Genomic DNA, 26,813 nt, shown 5'->3' on the forward strand with positions numbered 1-26,813 from the left:
ATTCTAACAACGCAGGTAGTCATTTTTCCCCAATGTACCACTGCAAAATCTACAGCCCAATTGTGTTTCTATCTTTGTTATGTTTAACAACCATTGCCATAACAACTAATTACGAAAAAAAATATTTTGTGAAATTACTCAGTTGTGGACTTTCTAGATAGCATGTATTGTTTTTCTTATCTTAAATTAATGTAAGTTAATTTATAATATTATAGTAATATTTTGTAGTCTTTTCGGCAGTATTCATAATTAAATTAAACCATGTACTGGCTCTATTTTAAAACACATTAAAATAAGAAGCCTTGGTACTTTTCATTGTTAAAATATAATTATGTGTTTGTAAACCTTCATTTATTATTTAAACTGTATTTTTCGATTATTCATAATAATTCATATTTTATCGTTAACTATTTGTCACTAAAATAGTTTACAAAGAATTCTGATTATCGACATTTTTTAATATTCCAGAAATCGATATTTTATACATAAATGAATCCCAGATATATTTATTTATTTAACGCCACATTTTTACAGCATTTTTTTGCTTTCACAGCAAATAATAAATAAAATTATTTCTGAGTACAGTTTAGACTAAACATGTTAAAAAAAATCAGTACTTAAACCATTCAATCGACTTAATTTCCAAACCGATGTAATCTCGGAGGTGAACGGATTATTAAGCAAATGAAAATTCTGAATATAGTGTTTTCTAAACGAATTGTTATCGTAAATCCACTGAGATTCACCATAAAATTATATTTTTATTATTATTAATGATATCTGTAGCCATTTATTTTTTTGCGAAACAAAAAAAATACTTTTTTTTTTTTAAATTTCACTGCGCGGCCACAATTGATTTTTTTTAAATAAGTACTTTAAAAAGCTTTTTCTCTTTTAATGGAATATTTTTTAGTGCCCTAACATATTACCAATATTTTTTTATGTTTATAGAATAAGTAAAATGCAAATGAAAAATATCATTTTTATCAATGTTTATTTAAATCTATGTATTTGTCCGGAACTTTTATTTGATTATGACAAAGATTGTTTGTTTCGCAACAGTTGAGACGGGTTTTCCGTGAATGCGTCCGTAGGCTGCAGGCGTCTCCGAAGTGAGTCGCTCTAAGTTACAGACGCCGAGCTGGATTAGCCCAAGTTGGAGTTTGGGTACCTTGAACTCCGATATGGATGTTCAAGTATTAAACGAAGTTTCGAAGAGGAAGTCCTCAGATGAAATCTCTGAGTGGAAGTGATTTCTAGTTGCCAGGTGACCATTATTTATATTTATTGTGGATTTTGTGTCTCGCACCTTTTCGGTAGGACGAATTTTAGAAGTGTGGCGAATTTCTTTGAAGTAAATTGTTGTTGGCGAATAAGGTAGATTGGAAATGGTTGCACACGTTATCATTTCTCAAGGCAAAAATATTTAATTTTATATGATTTATGGCGCATATCCGTTAAGTGGTCTCCTACGATGTTTCATTTTAAACGAAAAAAAAACATTTGAACCAGATTTTAAATTATTATAATACGCGTTAATTCTTCCAATTTTAAATACTTCATGAACCCGAAAGTTCTCAATTCAATATGCAACATAATCACTATTTTTTTTCTATTTATTAACAAATTTAAACTATTCACATCAGATTAGTATTAGTATGATAATTAATATAACTTTTTAGATTATTTTGTAAATTACGTTAATAATTGCCAAAATAACTTAATTCATATTTTATTTTATTTGTAATGAAGCTTTAATGCAGTGTTACATTTTTAATACACAAATACAAATAACCGATACTAGACTAGATAACAAATTTAGTACCAACTATTGAAAAAGTCCACAGCAACACAAATATGAGTAATATCTGAAATTTACTCAAATACAAAGTTTTTTTCTCTATTATTTCGTTTGTAGGGAATTAGTTATATATAATATAAATAAAATAAGATAAATTTGCAAAACAAAAAAGAATTTTGTCGATTTTTGGTGTTTTTAAAAATGCTATTTTCAAATATAAACGAATACTTTGTAAATAGTTAAGGAATAGTTATATTCGGAATATTTGTATATTTGGATTGGAACATATATTATTTTTACAGTTCGTATCCATAATTAATAGTACACTATCATAACACTTTTTTTTTGTTTTAAGGAACACATCGAAACTTGATCCGGTGAAAGCTCGACAGTGTCATGACCCTGTTCGTGAACCATTGATCCGTTGTTTGAGGAGCGCTGGGCGTGTGTGCGAAGCATGTACGTTTTTTCGGTCCTCCACCGCTCCGTTTCACTTTCATATTTTGACGATGGCGTTTTGCTTAGCGGAAAACGCTCATGGTGCCAACATTGTGCGTTCACCATCCAAAGTGACAACATCCTCCCAACTGTTGGGCCACCAGCTCTCCACCAACTCCACGCATAAGACCGACGATACAACGGCAGTGTTACACGCACGTTTCACTGTAAAACAAAACAGTTGAGTAAACATTTAAAAACCTTAAACCAACAAATGAAAATTTAATTTAAAAAAAAAATTAATAGCTTATTAAAGCTCAAGACTACTTTTACTTAATAAATATTTTTTTTAAATAAATTTTATTTAACTGAAACAGTATAAGCATATTCAGCTCAAAACTTGGATCTGTATATACTATTCAAAAATATATAAAAACATAATTTAAAAGTCTGGGCTACTTTAAAGTGTGCCTTTTTAAATATTTCAACTTTCATTGTGGTTACTTTACGCTATGGTAATGCAAGATTTTTTTCAACTAAAAATACAGATAAAATATTTTATGGGCCACTATTAAATCTGTAACTTGACATTCATAATTATTTTTTTTTATAATATAATTTTATATGAATTTAAAAATCAATTTTTGTATTTGTAGTTTTAATAACATTTTTAATGTAGTTTAAATTAGATCAAAAATGATTAAACTATTATGCATTACATTAGTTCTTATGTGGTTAAATTATTTTTTTACATTCAAAATGCAATTATGTAATTCTAAAGCAAAAAAAGCTTTCACTAGAGCTTCGAATCTAATTAATTGAAACATTCGACAATCTCAAGTACCCTGATATTAATTGCGGCATGATATTATTTAACTCGATTCTAAAGCGCCGCTAGCATATAAATCAAGCTCATTGTGTATCTGTCGCCTTTCTTTTCAAAGCTTTTCAGCATTTTCGTTTGATTTATACCGAATTAATGCTTCTCAAATGGCAAATGTCTAACTTTCATCAACACGCCAATTATGCTGTGAAATCAATCAAGTTTGTCGAGCCACCGTAATCGTAATACGCCTTGTTAAAAATTCGCACAACAGGAAATATGAACACCTATTATTTTACTATATCTATGCGTAATCCATTCATCGATTACGCTGGAAAACCTGCAAACTCTTAACGTATAATTTAAACTTTCATCTCAGCTTCAATCTCATAGCCTTTCCGTTAATATGATTCTGTAGCTTGTTCCGGAAAAGCATTCCATGTCTACCATATATTTTCTTAATCTATCAGTATTCTAAATATCATTTAATATGTATATATGATACTACTTTATTGCTTCAATAATTCGTAGAGCTTTCAATATCGATATCACATTTAATAAAAATATCGGTATTTTTCTTGTATATTTAAGAGCATTATGTAGTTGCTTGTTTATGTGATTATACTGTTTGTTTTCTTTTAATTAGCATATGTATTACTATAGTTTTATATATATTTTAATTATATAAATTAAATTCAGTAGAATTTAACATTGAAAAATAAGAACAATTTAAAAAAAGTTTTATGGTGGCATTGATAGTTAAAATGATAAAAAACTTTTTATCTTTGATATAATTTTTTATTTAGATTATCGTAAGAATTAAACTGTAGCTTTTATCAAATATATAATTAAATCATTCTACAGTTTCATCTGATATGATAAACAATTGAACATATTTTTTTTAAATAGTAATATATTTAATTTTAAAGAGCTAAAAATTTTTTTTTTACGAAGGGAATGCATGACACAACTTTCTGCAATAAAATAATATTTATTGATAATAAGTTCATGACTTTCTTAAACATATTCTTGAAATATAACATTTATTCTCTACTTAAATTTACTTTCGATAAAAATAATAATCTTGTGTAGAAAAATGAAAAAATAATACACAAAATTTAGTAAATATTATAAAATGTCAGTTAGCATGTTCTTATCTTAAAATGATTTTTTTAAAAGATTGAACTGTATTTATGCAATATTAATGTTTTACTTACAGCTGCGTAGCGATAATTTTTTTTTTATTATTCAAAAACTGACGCTTTACATAAAATAAAGGGCAACACTCATTTGGGCGCACATTACGAAACTTTGGATATATGGATAATAGAATAATTTATAATCTTAAGCACACCTACATATGTGCCGCGACACACTTTTTTAAAAATACTGGAATATAAATTTATTTTAATCAGATCATCTTTTTTGTAGCAGTTCTTTTTCCAGGAAAAGCTACATTTTGCGTTTTTTATCTATTCTATTTTTATTGTAAATAAACTTTTATGCCTTTTTTTATTGCATTGTCTGAAGAAATAGTAAATAAAAAGCTTTCTACAGTTCAACTGTATGTGACTTTTCCGAGTGACTTGAACGCGCAGGGTGTAACGAAACTTTTCACGCTTTATTTCAAACGAATATTTTCTATGCAATTAATTCGTTTATGTCTGTATGTGATTGTATTAAAACATAATGATCACATTAATGCATTATGCACCGTTTCTTCCCAATAGTAAATGATTATCGACTTTTGATTGTACCTAGCTCTGAATGCACCGGAAGAAAAGCTTTAGAAAATCCCATTTCTGTCTCATTCATTGATGTGTCAATGGAATTTGTATTTACGCTGTCAAACGGTGTTAAACGCACATTGATTATACACTTGGCTTTTGAGAGCCTTCAATTTGTATTGAGGCTAATATTTTTCGAGATTAGCAACAAGTGACAAGTGCTTTTTTATAACAATCATAGTGGAAATTATACACTGAAAGGAATAAAAACACTATACGCCTACTTAAATAAGAGAAACTCTTTTTTGTTATGTTTTAATTGGCGTTGTTTTACGTCTGTGTGTAATTTGCTAATTTTGAGAATTTACAAGGCGTGACTAAAAGTGTCGCATTTTTGAGAGCATTTGAAAGTATTTTCGTTGCATAAGCATATCAATTTCAATTTAGCTTATTTTTTGATTATTTTTAATATAAGATACAAATATATATAGTGATATATATATTTGTAAAATAGAAAGGTGGAATTAAAGAAATACGATCTGATTGATTATAGCTAATTTATTATAATAGTATGCAGATATTATAATATTTTTTTTAGTGGCATTAAACTCTTACGTCTGCAATTTTTTTATCAATAACTGCTAGCATTTCAAATAAAATATATTATAATGGTTTCTTCCTTTCTCTGTGATGCCACAGTCTTATAGTTAGTGTATCAAAAATATATGGGCTTGTAATAATGTTTTATTGGACATTTTAAATATAGCAAAAAATATATAGGAATATCTAGATAATGATGTTGAAAGCTCTACTATATATTGATGAATACCAAAAAAATATGACTTGTTGCCTATTTTTCCAATAAAATTTTTATTTTTTTGCTTCGTTTCCTATATAAGACTGAACATTGTTCAATAAAAAATATAATTCGCAAATATAAAGGTCATAAAAAAGTAATCTTTTCGAACCGTTTTTTCTGCTAGTCTATCAAAAAAGTTTAATCGCTTTTCCGTTATTTAAATATGAAATGATTTTTTTTGTAATTATTTGACTATATATTTTTTGTATTATTATTTAATATATATTCATTGTTTATTAATAATAAGGTATTATATTTTTTTGTAATTATTCAATGATCATATTCATTGGTAATTATTCATAAGATTCAACAAGTAATATTTTACTATTTTCTGCTTTTAAATTAAACATATTGTCTCTAATGGATTTTATGTATAAAATACTATAATACATAAAAAATAAATCGTGGAATTTTTACAAATTATATACTAAATTAAATAAAAAAAAATTATAGCATAATTATAAAAATGATTTAATAATATAGAACTTACGCGTATGTTTAATATATACTGAGAGCTCCAAAACAATAGTAACGGAAGTAAACGGAAGACCCATAAAGATTAAGGAAAGTTACAATAAATAATCTATGTTAAACGCAGTTTTTTTTGTGTTTTTAACATAACAAAGCATTTAAGATTTTTATCTGCAAAATTATTAACAAAAATGTTATTTTCTTTAAAAAAAAACGGTCTGACTAATAAAGCTAGATTATTTCCTTAATAATTATTGTCTAAGGAGTGAAAGTTTTTATGAGTTTTTATTATTGTATCTATTCTCAAGCTTTTCAAATATGGATTTCTTGATATATGTACATATATTGAAGTATTAAACCATGCCTAGGAATAATTTTAATTAATATTCCAAAATTTCAATCGAAACTTGTTCTTCTCGTATTAGATTATAGCACACGTTGCACAATCGAATATCTCCGTTAGGTAGATGAATCAAACCGAATTGTTCATAGCACTCATTGACCCCGATGTCTCTATGTGTTTATTTGTCGACACTTCGGATGTTTCTTCACTCGAACAATTAAACACCTCGGTTATTTGAGATGACATCGAGTTGCTCAAGGACCGTACAGCAATTCCGTTTGTTCGAGTTCTGCTTTTCGTCACTTTCACCCGTGCTATATTCTTTCTTTTATGTGCTATGAAACATTTACACCATTAAAAAATGTTACGTCACTTCCTTTAAATCTTATTTTTATAAGATCGTTCCATTGGCGTGCGAAACATGTTTGTATGTGAATATTTATGAACTCGTTTTGATATTGACATTCACTTTCTTTTGCATAAAAAAACGTAGTCATTACGTCGCCCCGTAATTATGCGTTTTTTATGTAACCAACACGTGGGTGCTAAGATGTTTGATTTATAAATTATTTATTATATTTTTTTTTCTTTATAATATTAATTTTAGTTTATTTTAAAAAAAATTGAATTATTATGTAAATATATTTTTATAAAAGTCTTTATTAAATGTGCATCTGAAAATAGTAGCAACGATATGATCGTTGCTAATTAGGTTCACGGTGCTTAGCTTTAACTGACAAATTAATCGTAAGATAAAAGTTTCTAGTAAAGAAATTCTTTACGTAAGTCGTTAGTTAAAACAAATTTATTTTTTAATGCAATATTACATAATATGTATGTATGTATATATAATAGTAACTAATTTTAATATGTACATATGATAAAGACAAATTAAAATACTGTAGTAATCTAAAAGTACTATTTTACGAAAACATTTAAAAAAAATTTTTTTTTATAAATACTGAAAATTTAAACTACCGAATTTTTTATTTCTACTATATACCTATATTTTAATATTAAAACATTTATTTACAAAATACTGACGTTACTTTAAAGTCAAATATAAACTGCAATACTATTTTTGTAATCTTAAATTATTTTTTAGAGATTTTTTAGAAATTAATATACGATAAATATCACTAAAAATAAGATAGTATATATGTAAATAATAATGCAATGTTTTATTAACCTTTTGAACGCGTTATCAAAAATAATATTTTATTGTTTTTTTTTTTTTTTTTTGAAAAATGCAAATTTTACCTTGATACTGTGTTTAAATGTTCTGATTTTTTTAATTTTTATTCATTTAAAATGATATTTTATGTTTATTCACAAAAAAGTTTTTTCTTGAAAAGCATTTTTTTACTGATTTTTGCGTAAAGAGATAAAAAAATCAATTGGGCGACTTTAGTCGTTCAAAGGGTTAAGGTAATTGCTAACTAGTAATTGAACTTAAATTCATAAAAATATTTTTTTTCCATAACTTCATATTATTATTTTTCAGCGAAAATATATATTGTTGAGTATTATTGTTAATAAAATAGATGTTGCCTAATTAAAAGTAATAAGAAAGAATTAATATTCAAAAAATAATTAAAAACTAAATAGACTATATATAAAATATTCATATTAAGCTGAATTTTTTAGTGAAATTGTCACATTTTTAAGATTATTGTTAATAAAACCATTTTTTTTTTAAATGCAAATGTACCATTTTATAAGAACGTTTTTTTTATAAATACATAAAATCATAGATTATAATTTATTTTCAACATTATTATAGTATTTCAAATAGCATTTTTAATAAAAAAAATTGCGTTACTTTTAAAGAAAGATCTGAACTATCTAAATACTTTTTTCAAAAACTATTTTACTATATATGATAAATATAAAATAAAATAGTACATAAGTATCAAATAATCTCTTTTCTTATAGCCTTAAAATATAAAGCTATTAAAAACGAAACTTTAAACCTTGATAAAAATATTTTTAATGGCACAAAGTAATTTTGTACTTTTACAGAAAATTATTTTCAGCAAAACATTGTATAAAAATACATAATAGTAACACTTTTTAAAATTATTTATAGAAACATAATTTTAGCGATCTTATGTATTTTTTAAGGTTTTATTAAAAACCATTAAGAAGCATTAAATCGATGATATTAACAATAATTTAAGTTTTAATCATCTATATTATTTTACAAATAAATAATCTAGTAATACAAAATTGACCATTTAATAAGATACTATTTTTTTTAATACAGTTACATCCTAGATATTTGTTTGTAGCATTGTTTTAGTACATAATTTTTCAGAAAATACGCTATTTTCTTGAAGATAACACATTTGATTATGAAATACGATAGATATAAAAAAATATTGCACTTAACTATACCCAAAAATAAAATAAAACGACAGTTTTATTTTATTTTTCTTACCTAATTGAAACAAATATTAACTAATAACTGTACATTTGTACAAATTTCTTGAACCTTTGGACTAAAAATAATTTTAAACATACTAATCGACTCATTTGACTCACATTAGTGTATCATCAATCAATGGCATGCAACAAAAACAGCTTCTGACGTAAATTGAAATAAATGTGAGTTATAATACATACGATACTGTCTTTATTTGTAACATATAAAAGTCTTCATGATTTTTGATCTATGATAGATTGAAAAATGTTATTATTTTTTAGACACATTGCAACATAAATTCCTCAGTATTACACAATTTAGACATATTCATGATGGAATGATTAGCAAGTTCATTGCGTATTATTTATAAACAAATATTGTAAAGTGACACTTAACCTTATTATTATATAACATATATGGTTGAAATACACTTGCACATTGTTGCAAACTAGACGCTATGCGTGGTTAATCTTAATGGCTATAATTTAACACGCCCATTGATGAAAGCATGTTGGATAGTGTTATTGTAAGTTAAGAGAAGAAGGGATAACATATATAGAGCTTTTCTGTCCATTTATGTTTAGACACATCAAAGAGCTTCATTCTTATAGTGCTATGTGAAAAGCTGTCGCTTGTACGATGTGCAAATATAATTTGCATGCATTATTATTATGTTATAATAACTGTAGTGTATTTCTTTTCAGATTAACAATGACGACGTTGATCAATTCGACAACCACTGTGATCCAATCCACCTATGACTATTATCTATGGACGCTTTCACTGTCAGGTATGGCATTTGGATTAATTTATTAACGTATTACTTAATGTTTTCACTTTACACTCTAAAAAAATATAATATATTAAGGTAGAAGCATTTTTTGTCTACGTTTTTAGTTTCTTGGTATAATATTGATAGATATTTACAGAACTCGGTGTAACTGAAAGTTGATAAAAATAGGCTAAATTTATTTATTATTTTATCATTGATACCAAATACAATTTTTTTCGGTTAATTTATACTATATTTATTTACTCTCCTTTGATTTTTCAATGAGCACGATGTTAGTATATGTATAATAGATTAAAAAATTAATTTAACATTTGATCATCAATTAACATGATCGTTAAAGTTGTACTAAATAACCAATTTACATATTGAGCTTAAAAATGAATAGTAATTTAACAGAAGTGTTAGCTACTGCTATAACATTGCCTCAAAAGTATGCAAATATCAGAAATTTGGTAACAATATAACACGTATTATGTTTATTTATAATTACATGTTTTTGAGTAGTAATTTTCGATGAGAAAAATCGTTCTTTGACTAAGTATACTTACGACCACTAAAGGTCAAAGCCATCGTTTTAAGAATTTTCTTAATTGCTACATTATGCCATTTTGCGTAACATCTTTCAAGGCCGTTTCTCGCGCATTTGCATTGCAAATTATAAAGAAAAAAAAACAGTCGGTTAGAAATTTCACTTTCACCCATGAAAATTAATCGGTTATGATCGAAAAATTACGCGAGTCGTTAGGTGCTTTTTAACGTTGCGCAACTCTCTATAATATGCAATTAGTATTACGGACGTCTGAGATATCTCACATACCTATGTATTATATAATCTGCATACATTGAAACATACCTGGTATGATTCTATTGTATATTTTTTTGCGTAAAAGCTTTGAGATTTGACTGAAAAGCTTACTATTGAAAAATATTGGATATACTGATCGAATGAAAAATATAATAATGATAATAATCAAATGTCCAATAATAAAAAAAAATACTTCTCTACTGATATTTCGCTTAAAAGCCGGATTTTTCCGGCTAAATGTGAATTTATCAGTCTATTTATTTTTGTATGTATTGGTCGAAATTCATGAACGTATTGAAAGGCAAAAAAATATAATATATGTACCACTTTACTACCTTAAAAAAATATTTTTTAAATAAACGGTTTAATCTATATTAAAATTAAATAATAATCTGTAGTAATGTGATTAATTAAGGAAAAATACAAAAAAATTCTCACTAAAATATGAAACCTCAATAAATCAAATCTGATAATTCTTATACAATTATTTTTTTACCTTTTCTAATGATAACGAATATGTTCTTATACTAATATATTTTACATTTTATATATGTATATATATATTATTATACTACAAATTACTAGCACGATAGATGTCAGTGACTTAGAGCTGAAAGACATGGGTTTAAATCTCATATGAACCCTAGTATTATATTTTCTTAATTTCCTTATAAATATATTGATGTGCATAGTGACATATATATATTGATTATATGCTGTAATAATAGTTTATAATTAATAAACTTATATTTCAGTCTGATGTTTACTAATTATTGATTGTGTTTACTCAGTTGTAACGCATATTTACAATAAATAATAAATAAATGCACTAAAATCTACGTAAATAATGCAAAAAAAGTTCTCGCTGCGCAGCCAAATTATGCGTTTTCTTCACTTCTCACTTCACATAATTAACAAAATCAATACACTGTCATGTTTATGTTTGTTTATACGAAAAATTTACCTGTTCCATAAAAATAAATTTTCACATTGAGATTTTTAAATGAAAATAAATTTATATTAAGTACTTGAAAATATCATTTAATATAGAAACACACATTAAATGTACCACTTAATGCATCTTTTAAAAGTAGCAAACATCATTTTTTTCTGACATCAACGACACGATAATCTGAGTCAGTTATTCTAACCCACAACTGGATCCAGTTGTGAGTGAAAGGCATTTTTAAAATATTTATTTCGATACCTACTTTTTCTTTAAAACTTTTCTTCTTTCACTCCACAGTTCGAAAAAGCATTTCAGATTAGGTTCAGAGAATTAAGTGAAAGCTAAGAAAATCTTGAAATATCATTACACGCAAAAACGCAACCTCGTTTAACCTCGCATTCAATATTCAACATACATAAGATCTTAAAGCTATGGAAAGGTTTATATTTAATAACGGCATCCGACACCCGTGGCGAATCTTTGGATTACAATATTGACCTTACAGGCGTCCTCCGGCAGAATTTCTCTCATTCTTCTGAGAACGGAATCTGGAAAACCCATACGAGATTCAAAAGGACGGCGCGGATCGCTTTCTCCGCAAAAAACATTGGGTGGATAGTTGCATAACGTAGATATTATAATTGTATATAACCGCAGAGGCGATTTTCTAATTTCGTCTGTGGCGAAAATTCACCAACATCTGCGAGAGCGCGATTGCGCAACGGCGCCGTGAAGCATGGTCCAACCTTAAACTTGGTGAAAGTTTTTTGCCAACGGCACTTGATGCCCAATTTTATTACGAAACCACCAGTCTCCCATGTGATGTTGTTGATGTTGATAATTGCATTCACTGTATTTCTTCAATTCTCTCGATCCTGTAAAAATTGTTTCAGTTGACGATTGAAACATTTATTGAACATTGCAATTGCACAATACATATGAATATAGTACACAGTTAAATAAGGTTATACAATATTTATTTTGATAAGCAAATTCATTGTAGTTCTCGACTAGAATCTGAGGTTGACAAACAAACCATACCAAAAAATAAATGATAGTCATTATCTTGTGACTTGAATTAAATTGTCCTCACTTAATATAAATCGTTCAGTAATAATCATTTATACAATTTTATATAAGGAAAATAAACAAAACAAGTCAATAATTATTGTCATCAACCAAATAACAAATACTCGCGTTTCTATTATTGTAGTTATACTTTTTTACATCGATGTAAAAAATATAAGAACCCAAGAGGAGGGCAAAGATGATTTGTTTTTTTTTGCAATCTATTATGTTTCTTCAGTAAGGAAAAAAATTACTACCAGCTTCTTAATGCAATCTAGTGTTGTCAAATCAGAATTAAACATTTGGTGATTTGATCCTTAGGATCTGAGGTAGAAATGCTCTTTTTACTAATCATCGAGATTTCAATTATTAGTGTTATTATGAATTATTCGAATATCGAATAGTAAATAGTAAAATATTGCAATATCCAAATATATGGGAACGAAATACTGAAAATTTGTTATATTGAATGTAGGGAAGATGATATATTTTTATTTTATTTTATTTTTAATTACCATATTACTCAAAATAACCTCTTTTTGTCTATTTTAAAAGATACTGTAGCACAATAAAATTTGTAAAAAAAGTCATTTGTAACACGTCATACACAAAGGTTGTAATGTCATTCTTAAATTCGGATCAAAATATTTCGTTATACTGAGATCAGTCTTCGTTACAATGAAAATATTTTGTATGAATTTCGTTATTTCGGTATTCGTTACAAAGAGATTTCATTGTATTTGTAAAGTTATGAAAAATTACAAAATGCAGTTAAAAGAATATCAAATATATGTATTATATTTTGATTTTAAAAATAATAGAACATAGTGTTTCAAACTAATTAGTGTGAAATTTAATTTTAATTGCTAAAAAATGCCATAATGAATTATTTTATACATATTTAAAATTAAACATTATTCGTATTGACTAGATCAGGCATGGCGAACCTTTTTGGGTTCACGTGCCAAAAATCCTCCAAAAAAAAAAAATATTATTCCTCGATTGTGTGGCGTGCCCAAGGAGTAAAAAAATTACCAAGATAGAAAAAATAAATAATTATATTTTTTTAAAACGATTGTCGTTTATCTTAGAAAACATTTGATAATTAATAAAATGAAATAAATTAATAATTCACGGGTTATTTAATCAAGATTTTCATTTTTAAGTTTCTAATTAAAAAATATTTTTGAACTTGGAAATCGTTCGCGTGCACTCCAAATTCTCAAACGTGCCACCTCGGGCACGCGTGCCCTAGGTTCGCCATGCCTGGACTAGATGAAAAAGTCAATACTTTTTATTGAAAAAGTCAAAAATGAGTAATTTATGAAATTTCCGCACCTACAAATACAAAGTGTTTTTATTTATTATTTATTTTATATAAATAACATACGAATAAAAATGTAAAATAAAACAAAAAAGGCACAATTGATCTGTAGATAATGCAGAGGTACACGAAAGATAAAAATTTTGTTGTTTTTAATATACATTGTGCTTTTTAAGTTTATAATTTTTTGGCTATATAACTTCACTGAAAAATACACATATATATATATATATTCACAAAGCATAAAATATAAATTTGGTCTATTTGACAAATTGAATAAACTGCAATGGCGAATTTTAAAATGATTATTGTGCAAAAACAATAACAGAAAAAAGTAAGACGTCATATTTACTACTTTGGATTAAAATATAAAAAACCCATTAAATCTTGTTTTCTGATAGATCATCATTAGATTTAATAAAAAATCGTGTATTTGTATTCTAAATTTTAAACATATATTCATGTCATATTAACATATGTTTAAAAAAACAAGTATTATTTTAATATAAATAAAAAATGTAACAAAAATACTAAAATATGAATTTTAGATGCTAATTTAATTAAATATTTTTCCTTACAATTTGAAATTGATCTAAATTTAGAGATGAATTTTTTTTTATTACATATGAAAAACATATGTAATATACTGTATGTATTTATATTATTACAGTATATATATTTGAATATGAAAATATTTTTACTGATTTCTTTTGTAACAATTTAGGTCAATATTTATGCATGCATAAATTATATTATATTTAATAATTTAAATATAAATGATTACGATTAATTGTAAAACATTTATTAAAACATACGATAACATAACTATTACATTATTAATTTATTTCTAATTTTTAAATGAGATATTATTCAGACTAAAAAATTTGATGGTATTCTTCTTCCATTTATCCGGTGATCGAATTTTTAGTAATTCCCTGAGTCTGTCATAAAACTTGTATTATCACAGACCTGCTTTAAAGCATTAACAATTTACCAGCACAATAAACGAATGCTTGAGTCGCTGACTATTGATCTGAAAGACTTGGGTGCGAATCCCATATGGATGTTTTTCAATTTATATTATGTCTATATGATTATTTTATTATAGATTAGATTCACCTAGATTTTCTTAAGCTCACGGATGAATATCGTGATGATTAATTAAACTCTAACTAGGTCATGCATATTAGCAGGGCCGCCGAGAGCGAGCCCATGCCCTGGAAAAACGATGATTCCGGGCCTCATAACAAAAATAGCATTTTATATATTTTTACATAAATAATAATTGGTACAAGCTAACTATTTCAGTGCTACAACTAAATATAAAAATTAGCCACTGTTGTGACATATTTTCTGAAATCATATTTTATGCCAAATATTTTATTTAGGCATTAAAAATTATTAAAATTTACTTGATAATTAGTCGTGTTTTCTTTGCTGCTCAGTGTTGCCATATAGTAAATTTTCAGGTAAGGTCAAAATTTATATTAAGACTTATATGAGTGAGAATCAAATAAAGCGCATCTAAACCGAATTTTGCCCAATAGAAGATCGCAAAAAACAATTATCCCTTCTCAGAAGTCAAAAATCCACGTCAAAAACAATAAAATCGTGTCGGCGCCGTCGCAGTGGGAACGCTCGTTACCGAGCGTTCCCACTGCGACGGCACCGACACGATTTTATTGCTTTTGACGTGAATTTTTGACTTCTGAGAAGTGATAATTGTTTTTGCGATCTCCTATTGACCAAAATTCGCTTTTGATCTACTTTGATCAGACCTCTCATATTATAAGTTCATAGTAATATCGGTAAGGATAGCTATAATATTTTTAAAACATAGTGTAATATCGAAATTAAGACAAACTGTGGAGCAATATGTAAGATGCGACGTCTGTCTGTACTTATTAAGTTAGCTTAGTTTGTATTTTAGATTTGACCTAATGAAAGTTCTAAAACTATAATTAGTTTTTGTAACTTTCATTAGGTTAGGTTTGGGTTTGAACAGCAAATGACGTTTCGCAACTGTCAAAATAAGTTTCATTGACATTTTAGAGCAGCATATTGGCACCTATCAGTTAAATTATGTTTTCGCTAGTAGAAATATATATCTACTGGTGAAAATGCATTTGTACTTCACTAGTGAAAATATAACTGTATTAAAAAATTTATACATCAGATGTAAATAAATAATGATAAGTAAAATATATAAGTTGAAATCATATCATTTTACTGGCACCTGCCAGATAATTTATATTTTCACTGTTAAAAATATATATCTACTAGTGAAAATGTATTCCGATATGATTTTACTGAAATTACATATTTTAAAAAATATTTTCGGGATATATTCGAGACTGTTTTTTCTGGATTTTCTTTTATGAATAAGTACATCTGAATTTTCAGATCGAATACCTAAATTTACTGATACTAATTTACATTCGTTGAATATTTTCTCTCATGTCTAATATTTTTAAAACGTTCACAAAGCAATAAAGTCAACAATAATTTGCATACAAATTTTAACAGAAACGGAGCCACGTTAAAAACTACAATCTGTCCCTTTGAATAATAATGTTTATTGTAAAATTTCTACCTAAAAACTGGGTGAATTTGAAGGCAATGTTCCGCTCTTTTTATTTATTGTATGTATAAAAAAGGTACATTCATCTCAAACAGCTCTAGTTTAGTCTATTCATTATTTGAGGTCAATTTTTATGATTTTTTCCAGAGTCGGGTCCCGATAATTTTCCCCCCTTCCCCCTCCCTCTCAGCAGGCCTGTTTATTATTATTAAAATCCTCTAATAATGAGCAACTTCAGCTCATACAGAATATCTTATATGTATGCAACAAAAAATGCAACTTTGAATTAGCAGGTTTTTAGCAGATCATTTGCTCACTAGAGACAATGACAGCAATTTAATTTTGGATCTGAAGGTCAAAATTTCTTTTGCGCTACATTTTCTAAAGTGATGGAATAATCAAAACTTATGTTGTCAAACAATTTTTCAGTATATGTAAATGTAAATAAAAAAAAAGTGAAATCCCTGTCACTTTTTTACCTACCTGCTCTGGATGCAGTTGTGATTTTAACATATTTAAAACTACTACTTGCTTAAAAAATTACAGTTGTAAACCATTTAAAGATTTGTGTATAAATTTAATTTTTAACATAAAACATAAAAATTTTCAAAAATTTCACTATTTCGATTTTTTAAGATATACGTTTTAACCTTTTAAACGCCAGCGACTTTTAGTGTGTCGCCTGTTATTTCTCTTCGCGCGTCTGTATTTTATTTAAATGAATATAAAATACTCGGCTTACTGAATAATGAAGCTAGTACAATAATATTTAATAATTAATAAAAAATATTTTTAAATAATTCGTAAGCTTGTTTTAAAAAAATCATCAAATGACGCACCGGTGAGTCGCTCGCGTAAGATTAAATTTTCGCTCTTCTGTAAATCTGTGATTTTAATATTTTATCAACAATTTTTGATTATCACAAAACTTTCAATAAATACATTAATAGAACAACAGCACACATCTATATAATTTCTAAAGCAATCAACCAAATCAATTGGAATAAAATTGATAAATGCATGTTATATTATTTTCTAGAAAGTTAGACCTGCGAGATTTCCCTACGATTTTAGAGGAATTATTTATAATAGGATAAATTCTACAAAATATAATATATGGTCAATTTTCCAATTAAGGGATAAATAAAGTAAAAGCTTTGTGTATTTTATGTCAAAATATGTATCAATAACATGACACACTAATACTATGAAGTATTCTTTATTATAATGAAGGATATATATGAAATTGATACTATCCTTTCAAATATCCAAGTATAGATATTTTTTATATAATATTTCATATCTATATTTATTTTTACAATATTTTTTTCTTTTTGTGTTTATATATTATAGACGCATTGACGTATGTACGTAATTAAGCTTTGCACATAGATTTACCAAATAAAATATGATTTGTCTAAGATTATCTTATTATTGACGTTATATTCTTACTTATTATAAATAAACACGTTACAGCTCAGTTTACGAACAGGAACTTAATAATCTATTAAATTTATGTGTAAATCTAAATAAAAGCTAGACTGCGGAAGTTAATGAGAGTAATGACACCTTTCTATCAAAAGGGACAAGAAACTTGTTTTTACATAAACGAGCGAATAAAGCAATTTTCATAAATGCTATTTATACGAAGACGACTCGAATTGGTCACGATTGAATTAATAATATAATATGGTATCTGAAAGCACATTACATGTCGGTAACGCGACTGAAAGTGGAATCGAGTTCAATCGTAAAAAAAGTGACCCTAATCTCACAATCACGCGTTGACCGATGGAAATTTTAATAAAAATTGTATATTCATTATTAATAATTTCATAGAACGCGGAAGGAACTATTATACTTTGTATGAATTACCAATTTTCATAATGAGTCAATAAAACGCAACACCGTGTAATTTCGCCGACGTTTGATGGATATGTTTCCGTTTTTAAACAATTTCTCCTCTCCATTCGATGATTCAATGCGCGGATCACATAAATTGATGAATTGTATTATTATTGAGTAGTTAAAAAGTGAAAGGGGCATTGTGCTCAATGAGATGAACACGAATACGTAACGGATATAAGAGTTTCGGATGCGGTGTAAAAAATGCACGGTTCGATTATATAAACGAGATTTTTTTTGTAACGGTAACATTCCATAATTAATTTAAGGTGATAGAAAAACTATTAACATACAATTGCAAAAAAACATTAAACGATAAGTGGAAGAGTAAAAAAGTTATGAATATTAAACGACTTTCAAAAGAAATGTCAGTATCGTGTAAAAACCGGAGCCTGTTTTTAATTATGCACGGTTTTTATAGTGCGATTGCTATTGTAACTAATATTTAAATTGATGGATTGTATCCTTGCAAAGAGAAATTTATCACAAACTGGCTGATATGTTTTCACCAGTTTTATAAGATCAATGTTTATAACTTATAATGATATATTTAATTTTTTTACTACCATTAATTTACATCTAAACTATTATTAAACAGAAAACAGATTTATATATCATATAGTATAGGAACTTCTCAAATTTAGCACATACTGATTTATATTTTAATTTACAGAAAATACGTAGTACTTTATATTATAATAACTATTAAATGTAGTACATACTGATTTATATATTGATTTACTTCCATTAATTTACATCTTGACTGTTATTATTTTTTAATAGTAATTATTATTGTATCAAAAATTAAGGATATACATATTTTTTATTATAAATACTTCTCAAATGTATTGTAGTATATATAATTACAGTGCTTTAAAAATAGTTTTTGCTATTAAATACAGTTATTTTAAATCCATTGCTCTATGATTATTCTCAATATTTATTTTAGGGTTCAGTCCAGAAGCTTTTTCGAAACGAATACTACTCAAATTTTACAGCACTGAACTTTTTTCTTATATTATTTGATATAAAAATATGTAAGAGAATATATTTATTGAATTACATATCATATTTCTCAGTTTCTCTTTGAAAATAGTTGATTGTTCGACTTTTAGATATTCATAAGATTTACTCTTTTTATATTATAGCCAAGCTTAAAGTATATTAACCCTTTGTGTAGAGAGTTAATTTGTTAGTAGTGAGTTAATTTAACGTATATTTCAATAATTATTTCTATTGCTATTTATTTATTATTATTATTTAATATTACAATTGTAGTAAATAATAATAAGAAAATCATTGCTTTGATTTATGTTCTAATAATTTATTTTACATATTTATTATATATCAATACAGAGGCCTTTTTTTTATAAAATTAATATAAAATATTTTTTAATTATTTCGTGCTCTTTAATTTATTGGTATTATTTTGTATAGAAATCATTCACAAAAAAATATATTTCTTCAGTTATATATGTAAATATATAACAATTAAATTATATGTAAATATATAATTATCTGGGGTACCTCAAAACAGTGAAAGATCGACCGCCGTACATGTACGACGATACTCCTCAAAGGGTTAAGTAGGTAGTTATGCATTACTACATGTATGACTTAATGAGTAAATGTTCGATTTATTAGAACCCTACTTTTTCAGCTCTTTTCTTGGAATATTTTCTATGACTAGATGTAAAGTCTTAGTTTAAAAATGCTGTATATGTAACTGTAACTCAGAAATATCAACTAGTGTTCTCAATCGAATATTTGAATATTCGATTATTCGAATTATTCCTCAAATTTTCAACTATATGAATATTCAAGTATTTGTAAAATGTTGTTAATACTATCTCAAATGAAATTTGTAATGAAACAATCTGTATACTTGAGCAACACAATAACAATACGATAGTGCCGCTCCAAAATTCATGGTCCTTTTTGTGTCTTTATTTTGTTTCGAAATACTAAACAATGAAATGCTTCTTTACAAAAAAATGCTTGTACAACTTCGAAAAACATTTGTGAATAGAACGTTTATCAGCCATGTCTACTATGACCGAAATTCACAGAATTTATTCAGTGAAAGAAACAAAATTATGAAAAGGCGCACTCTTCATTATCGTTTAACGCTTATCTCAAAAACAGGTGCGCGTCGCAACCAATGCCAAAAAAATCGTTTAACGTTTTTGTATTCGTTGTTTCAAGACGCAAAGGTTTTATTCGATCGCGGTTATTTAATTAAAATGCAAATCTGCACAAAAAAAAACGGTGATACAAATCCCATCTTAATGTATCATATATCAAAATTCGTTAGTATGTACAAAAAAATGATAAAGTGCTGTATTTAAAATGTTCCATAAATCTTGCTGAATTAACTCAATCGCAGCTGATATTAATTTTAGTGCAGGGTCAAAAGGTAAGTAATAATAAATTAAGCATTTTCCTTTTGACGCCCTCACTGGTCAGTAATTCTCACAACATTGTATTATTCATATTTTAAAATATTCAAACGCGAATAGAATGTATGTCATCTGAATCTACTATGACCGAAATTCGCAGAATTCGTTCGTTGAACGACACAAAATATCGGAAAGACTGTTTAACGATTATCTCAAAAATTAATATTTTTTTATTAAATAATATTTTACAAGCAAGTTAATTAAAATGTTAATACCTCAAACGTTTTTATATGCCTTATTTAATTCTAATGTCGGAGGTGTATATTTAGAAAATGATTGCACTTTTCTATAAATACAAGATTTTAATAGCTTATCAGTTTCGTACGTTTTTTAAATAATAGTAATAAATAGTTTATATCTTTGCCTCCGTAAATATGTTATATATAACCAAAAAAAAAATATTAGCACATCAACTAAAAGTTTCATTAGATTATTACAAACATAACTAGTAACATTATATTTAACAAAACAACTATAGAGCTTTCTAAAAATCAATAAAAAAATAAAAAAATGCATATTATCATCTAAAGAAACGATTAAGTTCTTAAAGACGGAAATGGCTAATATACTACAATAAAAAATTAACGAGCACATTACACCAACTAGTTTTGTACAGACAGATGCAGCTGCTCTCTTTTTAACAAACGTATATTGTTTCCTTCACATTTAAAAAAAATATACATTTTCATTAATATGAAAAACGTGGTCATTGAAAACGCTCTGGAGATGTACCAATTATTAAATGGAGATAGTTACAAGTACTATTAAATGGTAAGAGGTATTTTACACTCATCCGTTGCCCCACCCACTATTCATAAATAAAATAACTAATCGTCATTGTCGATGCCGGAAATACATTTTCACCATGATGCTGCGAACTCATAACCTACGTCAACATCTCGCTTTGAATACATGCAAATTGTGCGTTCGGTGAAAGCAGCAAATTTAACGTGAGCCAATGACACTTGAGCGCGTGACACTAAGCTTCACATTTTGATGAACATACGACAAAACGGTACATGATGCACGAAATCGAAAACGTGAAAGCCCCCAGAGTGTTTTGAGAGAACGACGTTAATTGATGACGGATGCGAAGCACTCCGAAACGTTTTAGATGATGTAAACACCATTAAGATAAATGCAATTGTACTAAGGAGTAATCTTCTTCAAATAACATACACCTATGTTCAAGAAGTTTAAGCATAATGAACAAATAATGGTTCATTAAAAGTAAATTTACGCACTTTTTGTAATATATATGCGAAGAACTGATGAAGATGCGTCACATTCAATAAGACGAAAAACTATATTTATTTTTTTAAATAATGCCTTTAAATTTAAATTAGTTAAAATTGTAGTAACACATGAACATGATTCCTACACTTACTGGTTTCATGTAACCGCAATCCATAACAAATAACTATGTGTGACAACATGTACTATGCAATCAGTGATATATACCTTTACAATTTTCTAATCCACATACACAACACTATATATCTCAAATCTTTAGAGAAGTGGCGACGTCCGACGTGATGAAAACACGAAAAAGATGGAATTGCCCATAGCCAAAAACCAATTTCGAGTGCATGAACCAAGGTAGGACCAGAGAACTCACCTACATGTGTTTCATGAATTAAAATCACTGGGTCTACACCGTGCATTTAGATCGCAAAAAAGTAATAATCATAAAAATAAACCAAATGACTTACTCAATCTTGAAGTGTCCAGTCTCAGTATTGCGGAGCCTATTTTAGCCTTTACTTTTTCTGAAAACATCCTTGATCCTTCTACATATTATTTGAACTATTTTTTTCTCTAAAGATAACATCCCGTCTTCGTTTTATTACATGAAGAGTTGAGAAAACGTCACAATTACGTCGTTTTTTATACATATTAAGGTCGGAATAGCGTAGTCCATAAAACTTCAGACTGGTAACTCAGAGACTGTAGGTTCGAGCTACAGCAGCAAACTCGAATTTTTATGTATAAAAAATGCGTTTTTATTAAAAACCAGTCCCAGCTGAAAAGTGACGTATATTGATTATAAATTATATTACACATAATAATTTATAAATAATTATATAGATGTCACCGATTTCTGGTGATTAATATTTACTTGTAGATATTCCTTATGTCTGATTGACTTAACCAGTTGGTACAAATTTACTCCGTTGTAACGCATTAGGATTACGTAGATCAGGTTACAGCGGAAAATTAAAAAAAATATGATATATTCTCTATGAGAGCGCATAATTACAGATTTGTTCATTATATTATTTATGTATATATATATATATAAAAATATATATAATTATGCCCTACTTAAGTGCATACTTTGCGAATATATTATATACATATGTAATTGAAACGACGTAATTGTATTATATCGATTTAAATAAATCATCATGATATTCATCCATAAGATTATGAAAATCTAGGAAAATCCAATGAGTGATGATCATTCAAAATTATAATTATATATTAAGCACTAATTTCAATCTCTCAGATACTGTTATATTATTATTTTATTCTGTTTTCCCTTCATTAAAATAGCAGTTTTTCAGTATTAATATAATATTCAAACGTATAGCTATAGGGGAACATTTTTCATTCAACACCGTCAACATTTACTGATTCATAATGCTGATTACTTAAGGTAGAAGTGCCTAAAACTTTAAAGTTACTACAATATATAAAGGTAAAGAAAATTACTATTTTTCAATTTCTATCGTATAGATTAGAATTTGCGATTATTATAAAATTATAATTCCAAGTAATCATCACAGATTAGATTTTCTTAGAATTTTTTAATGTCACGGATGAATGATTAAAATTGAGGATAATTTATAATATACTTTGCTCCGTAAAACTAATTGTTTATGCATTAAAATAATAATAAATGAACATTAAATAAATACATAGATTAAGCAACATTTTATTTATAGTGTGTATTAAAATATATAAACTGCGCATTAACGCTTCGTTAGTATAGCGAACGGCTGCTTATAAAAGTTATGGAATAATTTTATGTTTTAAAATAATGTTTAATTTGAGTTGATTATAATAAAATAAAGTACAATTTTAATGAGTAATATATAAAATAATATGCGCACGTATTGTAAGCATTTTATAGAATTTTCTACCGCTGCCCTCTGGATTTGCGCCTGCTGTATGCAATGCTTTGTGCTTCGGTTGGGTTAATGCTTATAATAATATTTACAGGAAAATTATATAACGAAATTGGTCGAGAGCGTTTCTTAAATTAAAAATAATGTTTTCACAACGAACGACGTTATTAAAATATCTTCTAGTCCATTCATCCATAGTTAGGCTGAAGCGAGCGCCTAGCTCTTTAAGATTATTTATTTTGCTAATAATCTCTTTTTTTTTGTCTTAAAAAAAATGGTATTCGACTGATTTGTCGACAGTGTTTGTTCTCTTTTGTTTGATGGGTTTACGAATAAAAGCACTATTTGTAATAGCTTTGACAGAAATAACATCTTCAGCAGCTAGCCGGGCGACATTTTCAGAAAGTGATTTTCTTTTAACGTAATTTTATAATGATGGCTAACTTATTTTGATTCTTTACGCATAATCAAGGACATCATTTCAGATTTTCAAGGGGGGGGGGGCAAAAGTTTGCCAGTCAATGGTCGTTTTTTGTTATTAAATTACATGCAATTTTCTGGCAAAATTCAAGGGGGAGGGGCAAATGCCCCACCTGCCCCCCCCCCCTACATATATGACGTCCATGCATTTAGCTATCAGCAAATTAATTAATGTAAATCAAAATTGTAATTCTTGAAATATATATGTATGTATATACTATATAGAAAGTATCATATATTTAACAAATATTTTATTTTCAGATAATAGAACTAAAGGATGGATGCTGGTGGATTCTCCCATACCCACAATTTGCTACACGTTAGTATACTTAGCAATAGTGTGGGCTGGCCCTCGCATCATGAAGAACAGGGCCCCTTTTAATTTGAACTGGCTTATGATGCCATACAATTTATCCATGGCTGGACTCAACTTCTACATTGCCCAGCAGCTACTCACAGCATCTTGGCGCTTGCACTACAGCTACATCTGTGAGCCGTGCAAAGAAAGATTCGATCCTGACGAAATACAAGTAATATTGAAATACATAAAACAGTTCAAGCTTCAACATCTGTAATCCAAACGTTGATATCAACAGATCGCCAGTGCTGTATGGTGGTATTACTTCTCGAAACTGTTGGAATTCTGCGATACATTCTTCTTCATTTTGCGCAAGAAGAACGAACAATTGACGTTCCTGCACGTTTACCACCACTCGTCCATGTTCACTTTCTGGTGGATCGGAATCAAATGGGTGCCGAGTGGTTCAAGTATGTTAATTAATCGCTTATGTTTCTCGAAAGCTTATTAATTTCATTTTAATATATATTTTCTAGCTTTCTTACCTGCCATGGCTAACAGTTTCATCCACGTTCTGATGTACTCATACTACGGATTGTCTGTGTTGGGCCCAAGAGTCAGCAAGTTCTTGTGGTGGAAGAAATACTTGACCATCCTTCAATTGGTATATCATTGTTTATATTATTGACATATATAAGGATTAGGCATTTAATAACACAATCCAATGAGTATCAATAGGTAAGATTTAAATTATGGATAAAGTGATTAAGTAGGGCTCTTACTACTCCAACAAATGTCGATGATTCGAGGCGGAACCAGACTCTTTGTTATTGTTCAATTGTGTAAGATTCAAAATCGGTGCATTTGTCGATGTCGTCATCTTGTGGAATGCGTAATCCGTATTTTCTGTACCTGTTTGATTAGCTTTTTTCCAGGGGGGGGGAGGAGCAAAAGTTGGCCAGTCAGTGGTCGTTTTTTTAATATTTCGATTTCATTAAGATCCATAGTGCTTCATTAAATAACATTCATTTTTCTAGCTAAATTCAAGGGAAGGCAATTTAAGAAACATAAATCTATCAGTTTAATGACCCTATTAGCGACACAACGATTATGTGTAGTCGCGACACTACATATTTCAATCAAAATTAGTGTGTAAAAAGATAAATCTTACTATAAAATCAAAAATTTCCTACTACGCGTTATTTTATTCTAATATTCACATTATCTATTATATCCTCAAAAAAGTCAGAAGTTTTGTTAGCAATATTAAGAAAAAAATAAGTCTCTTATTGCAAGGATGCACAAACGCCATTTGTTAATAGCAATCATTGAAATAATAGAGCTCTTACATTTATCTAAAGATATTAAAACCATGTTATAAATATTTATTTATGCTTATGAATTGATACAGATCCAATTTGTGACTGCTTTGACTTTGGGACTCAATGCATTACGTACCGGATGTGAATTCCCACTTTGGATGCATTACACTTTGATCATATACATGATTTCTTTCATCGTCTTGTTCGGAAAATTCTACTTCAGAGCTTACATGACTCACGTAAGTTTTAGTATATATTATTTTGATAATCGCTATTATTATTTTAATTTACATATTTAATTAATTTCAGGGCGGAAAGGCTTTGGGAGCCAGATATGGTCAAGAGTATCTAGAAAACAGTGACGAACTCGAATACGCTTACAACAAAGAGAAGCTTCAATAGATATTTTTCTTCATCTAAAACTAAATTATTTTCAGTACAATCGCTGCTGAAATTAGTCATTATTTTTCTAAGGTGTTCATCTTATTTTGTAATATTTACGAAAGATTTTATATGCGTATATTTTTTTAGACATCATAGTATAAACGATTATTTGCTCACAATACGATTGTATAAAATTTTATAAATTTTATTTTATAACGCATATAAGTAATATGTAAACGATCATCATTATTAGTTTTAATTTCATAATTAATTGATTCGCAATTTAATTTTTTATGTGCTATTAGTTTGTAAGTGTTATATCATTTATTTCATATCTTATATAAATAAATATCTGTTATCATGTTTATCATTATTGTAAATATTTAAAATAAAACATATTTTTTTATATATAATATATTTATTATTT

At 27.5% G+C, this 26,813-nt stretch overlaps 1 protein-coding gene across 1 annotated transcript; it reads left to right on the top strand.

The window, feature by feature from the left end:
- Positions 1 to 365: 365 nt before the first annotated feature.
- Positions 366 to 26,792, top strand: LOC148227707 (very long chain fatty acid elongase 4-like). Its single transcript, XM_088201588.1, has 9 exons — positions 366 to 1,267; positions 2,157 to 2,260; positions 2,327 to 2,479; positions 9,592 to 9,677; positions 24,644 to 24,912; positions 24,979 to 25,150; positions 25,217 to 25,344; positions 26,092 to 26,241; positions 26,312 to 26,792. The coding sequence occupies exons 4-9, from the start codon at positions 9,599 to 9,601 to the stop codon at positions 26,402 to 26,404; spliced, it is 891 nt and encodes a 296-aa protein (XP_088057714.1). The 5' UTR covers positions 366 to 1,267; positions 2,157 to 2,260; positions 2,327 to 2,479; positions 9,592 to 9,598; the 3' UTR covers positions 26,405 to 26,792.
- The last annotated feature ends 21 nt before the right edge of the window (positions 26,793 to 26,813 follow it).

The sequence above is a fragment of the Plectrocnemia conspersa genome, unplaced genomic scaffold (assembly GCF_051122295.1).
Source record: "Plectrocnemia conspersa isolate PC_06_02 unplaced genomic scaffold, ASM5112229v1 ptg000013l, whole genome shotgun sequence".
Lineage (NCBI taxonomy): Eukaryota > Metazoa > Arthropoda > Insecta > Trichoptera > Polycentropodidae > Plectrocnemia > Plectrocnemia conspersa.

What these genes read in the sequence shown, in the direction of transcription:
- LOC148227707 (XM_088201588.1), top strand. Translation starts at nt 9,599, where the DNA reads ATGACGACGTTGATCAATTCGACAACCACTGTGATCCAATCCACCTAT. An exon ending in ATGGACGCTTTCACTGTCAG is followed by an intron (nt 9,678 to 24,643) that starts GTATGGCATTTG and finishes TTTTATTTTCAG; the next exon opens with ATAATAGAACTAAAGGATGG. An exon ending in TCAGAGCTTACATGACTCAC is followed by an intron (nt 26,242 to 26,311) that starts GTAAGTTTTAGT and finishes AATTAATTTCAG; the next exon opens with GGCGGAAAGGCTTTGGGAGC.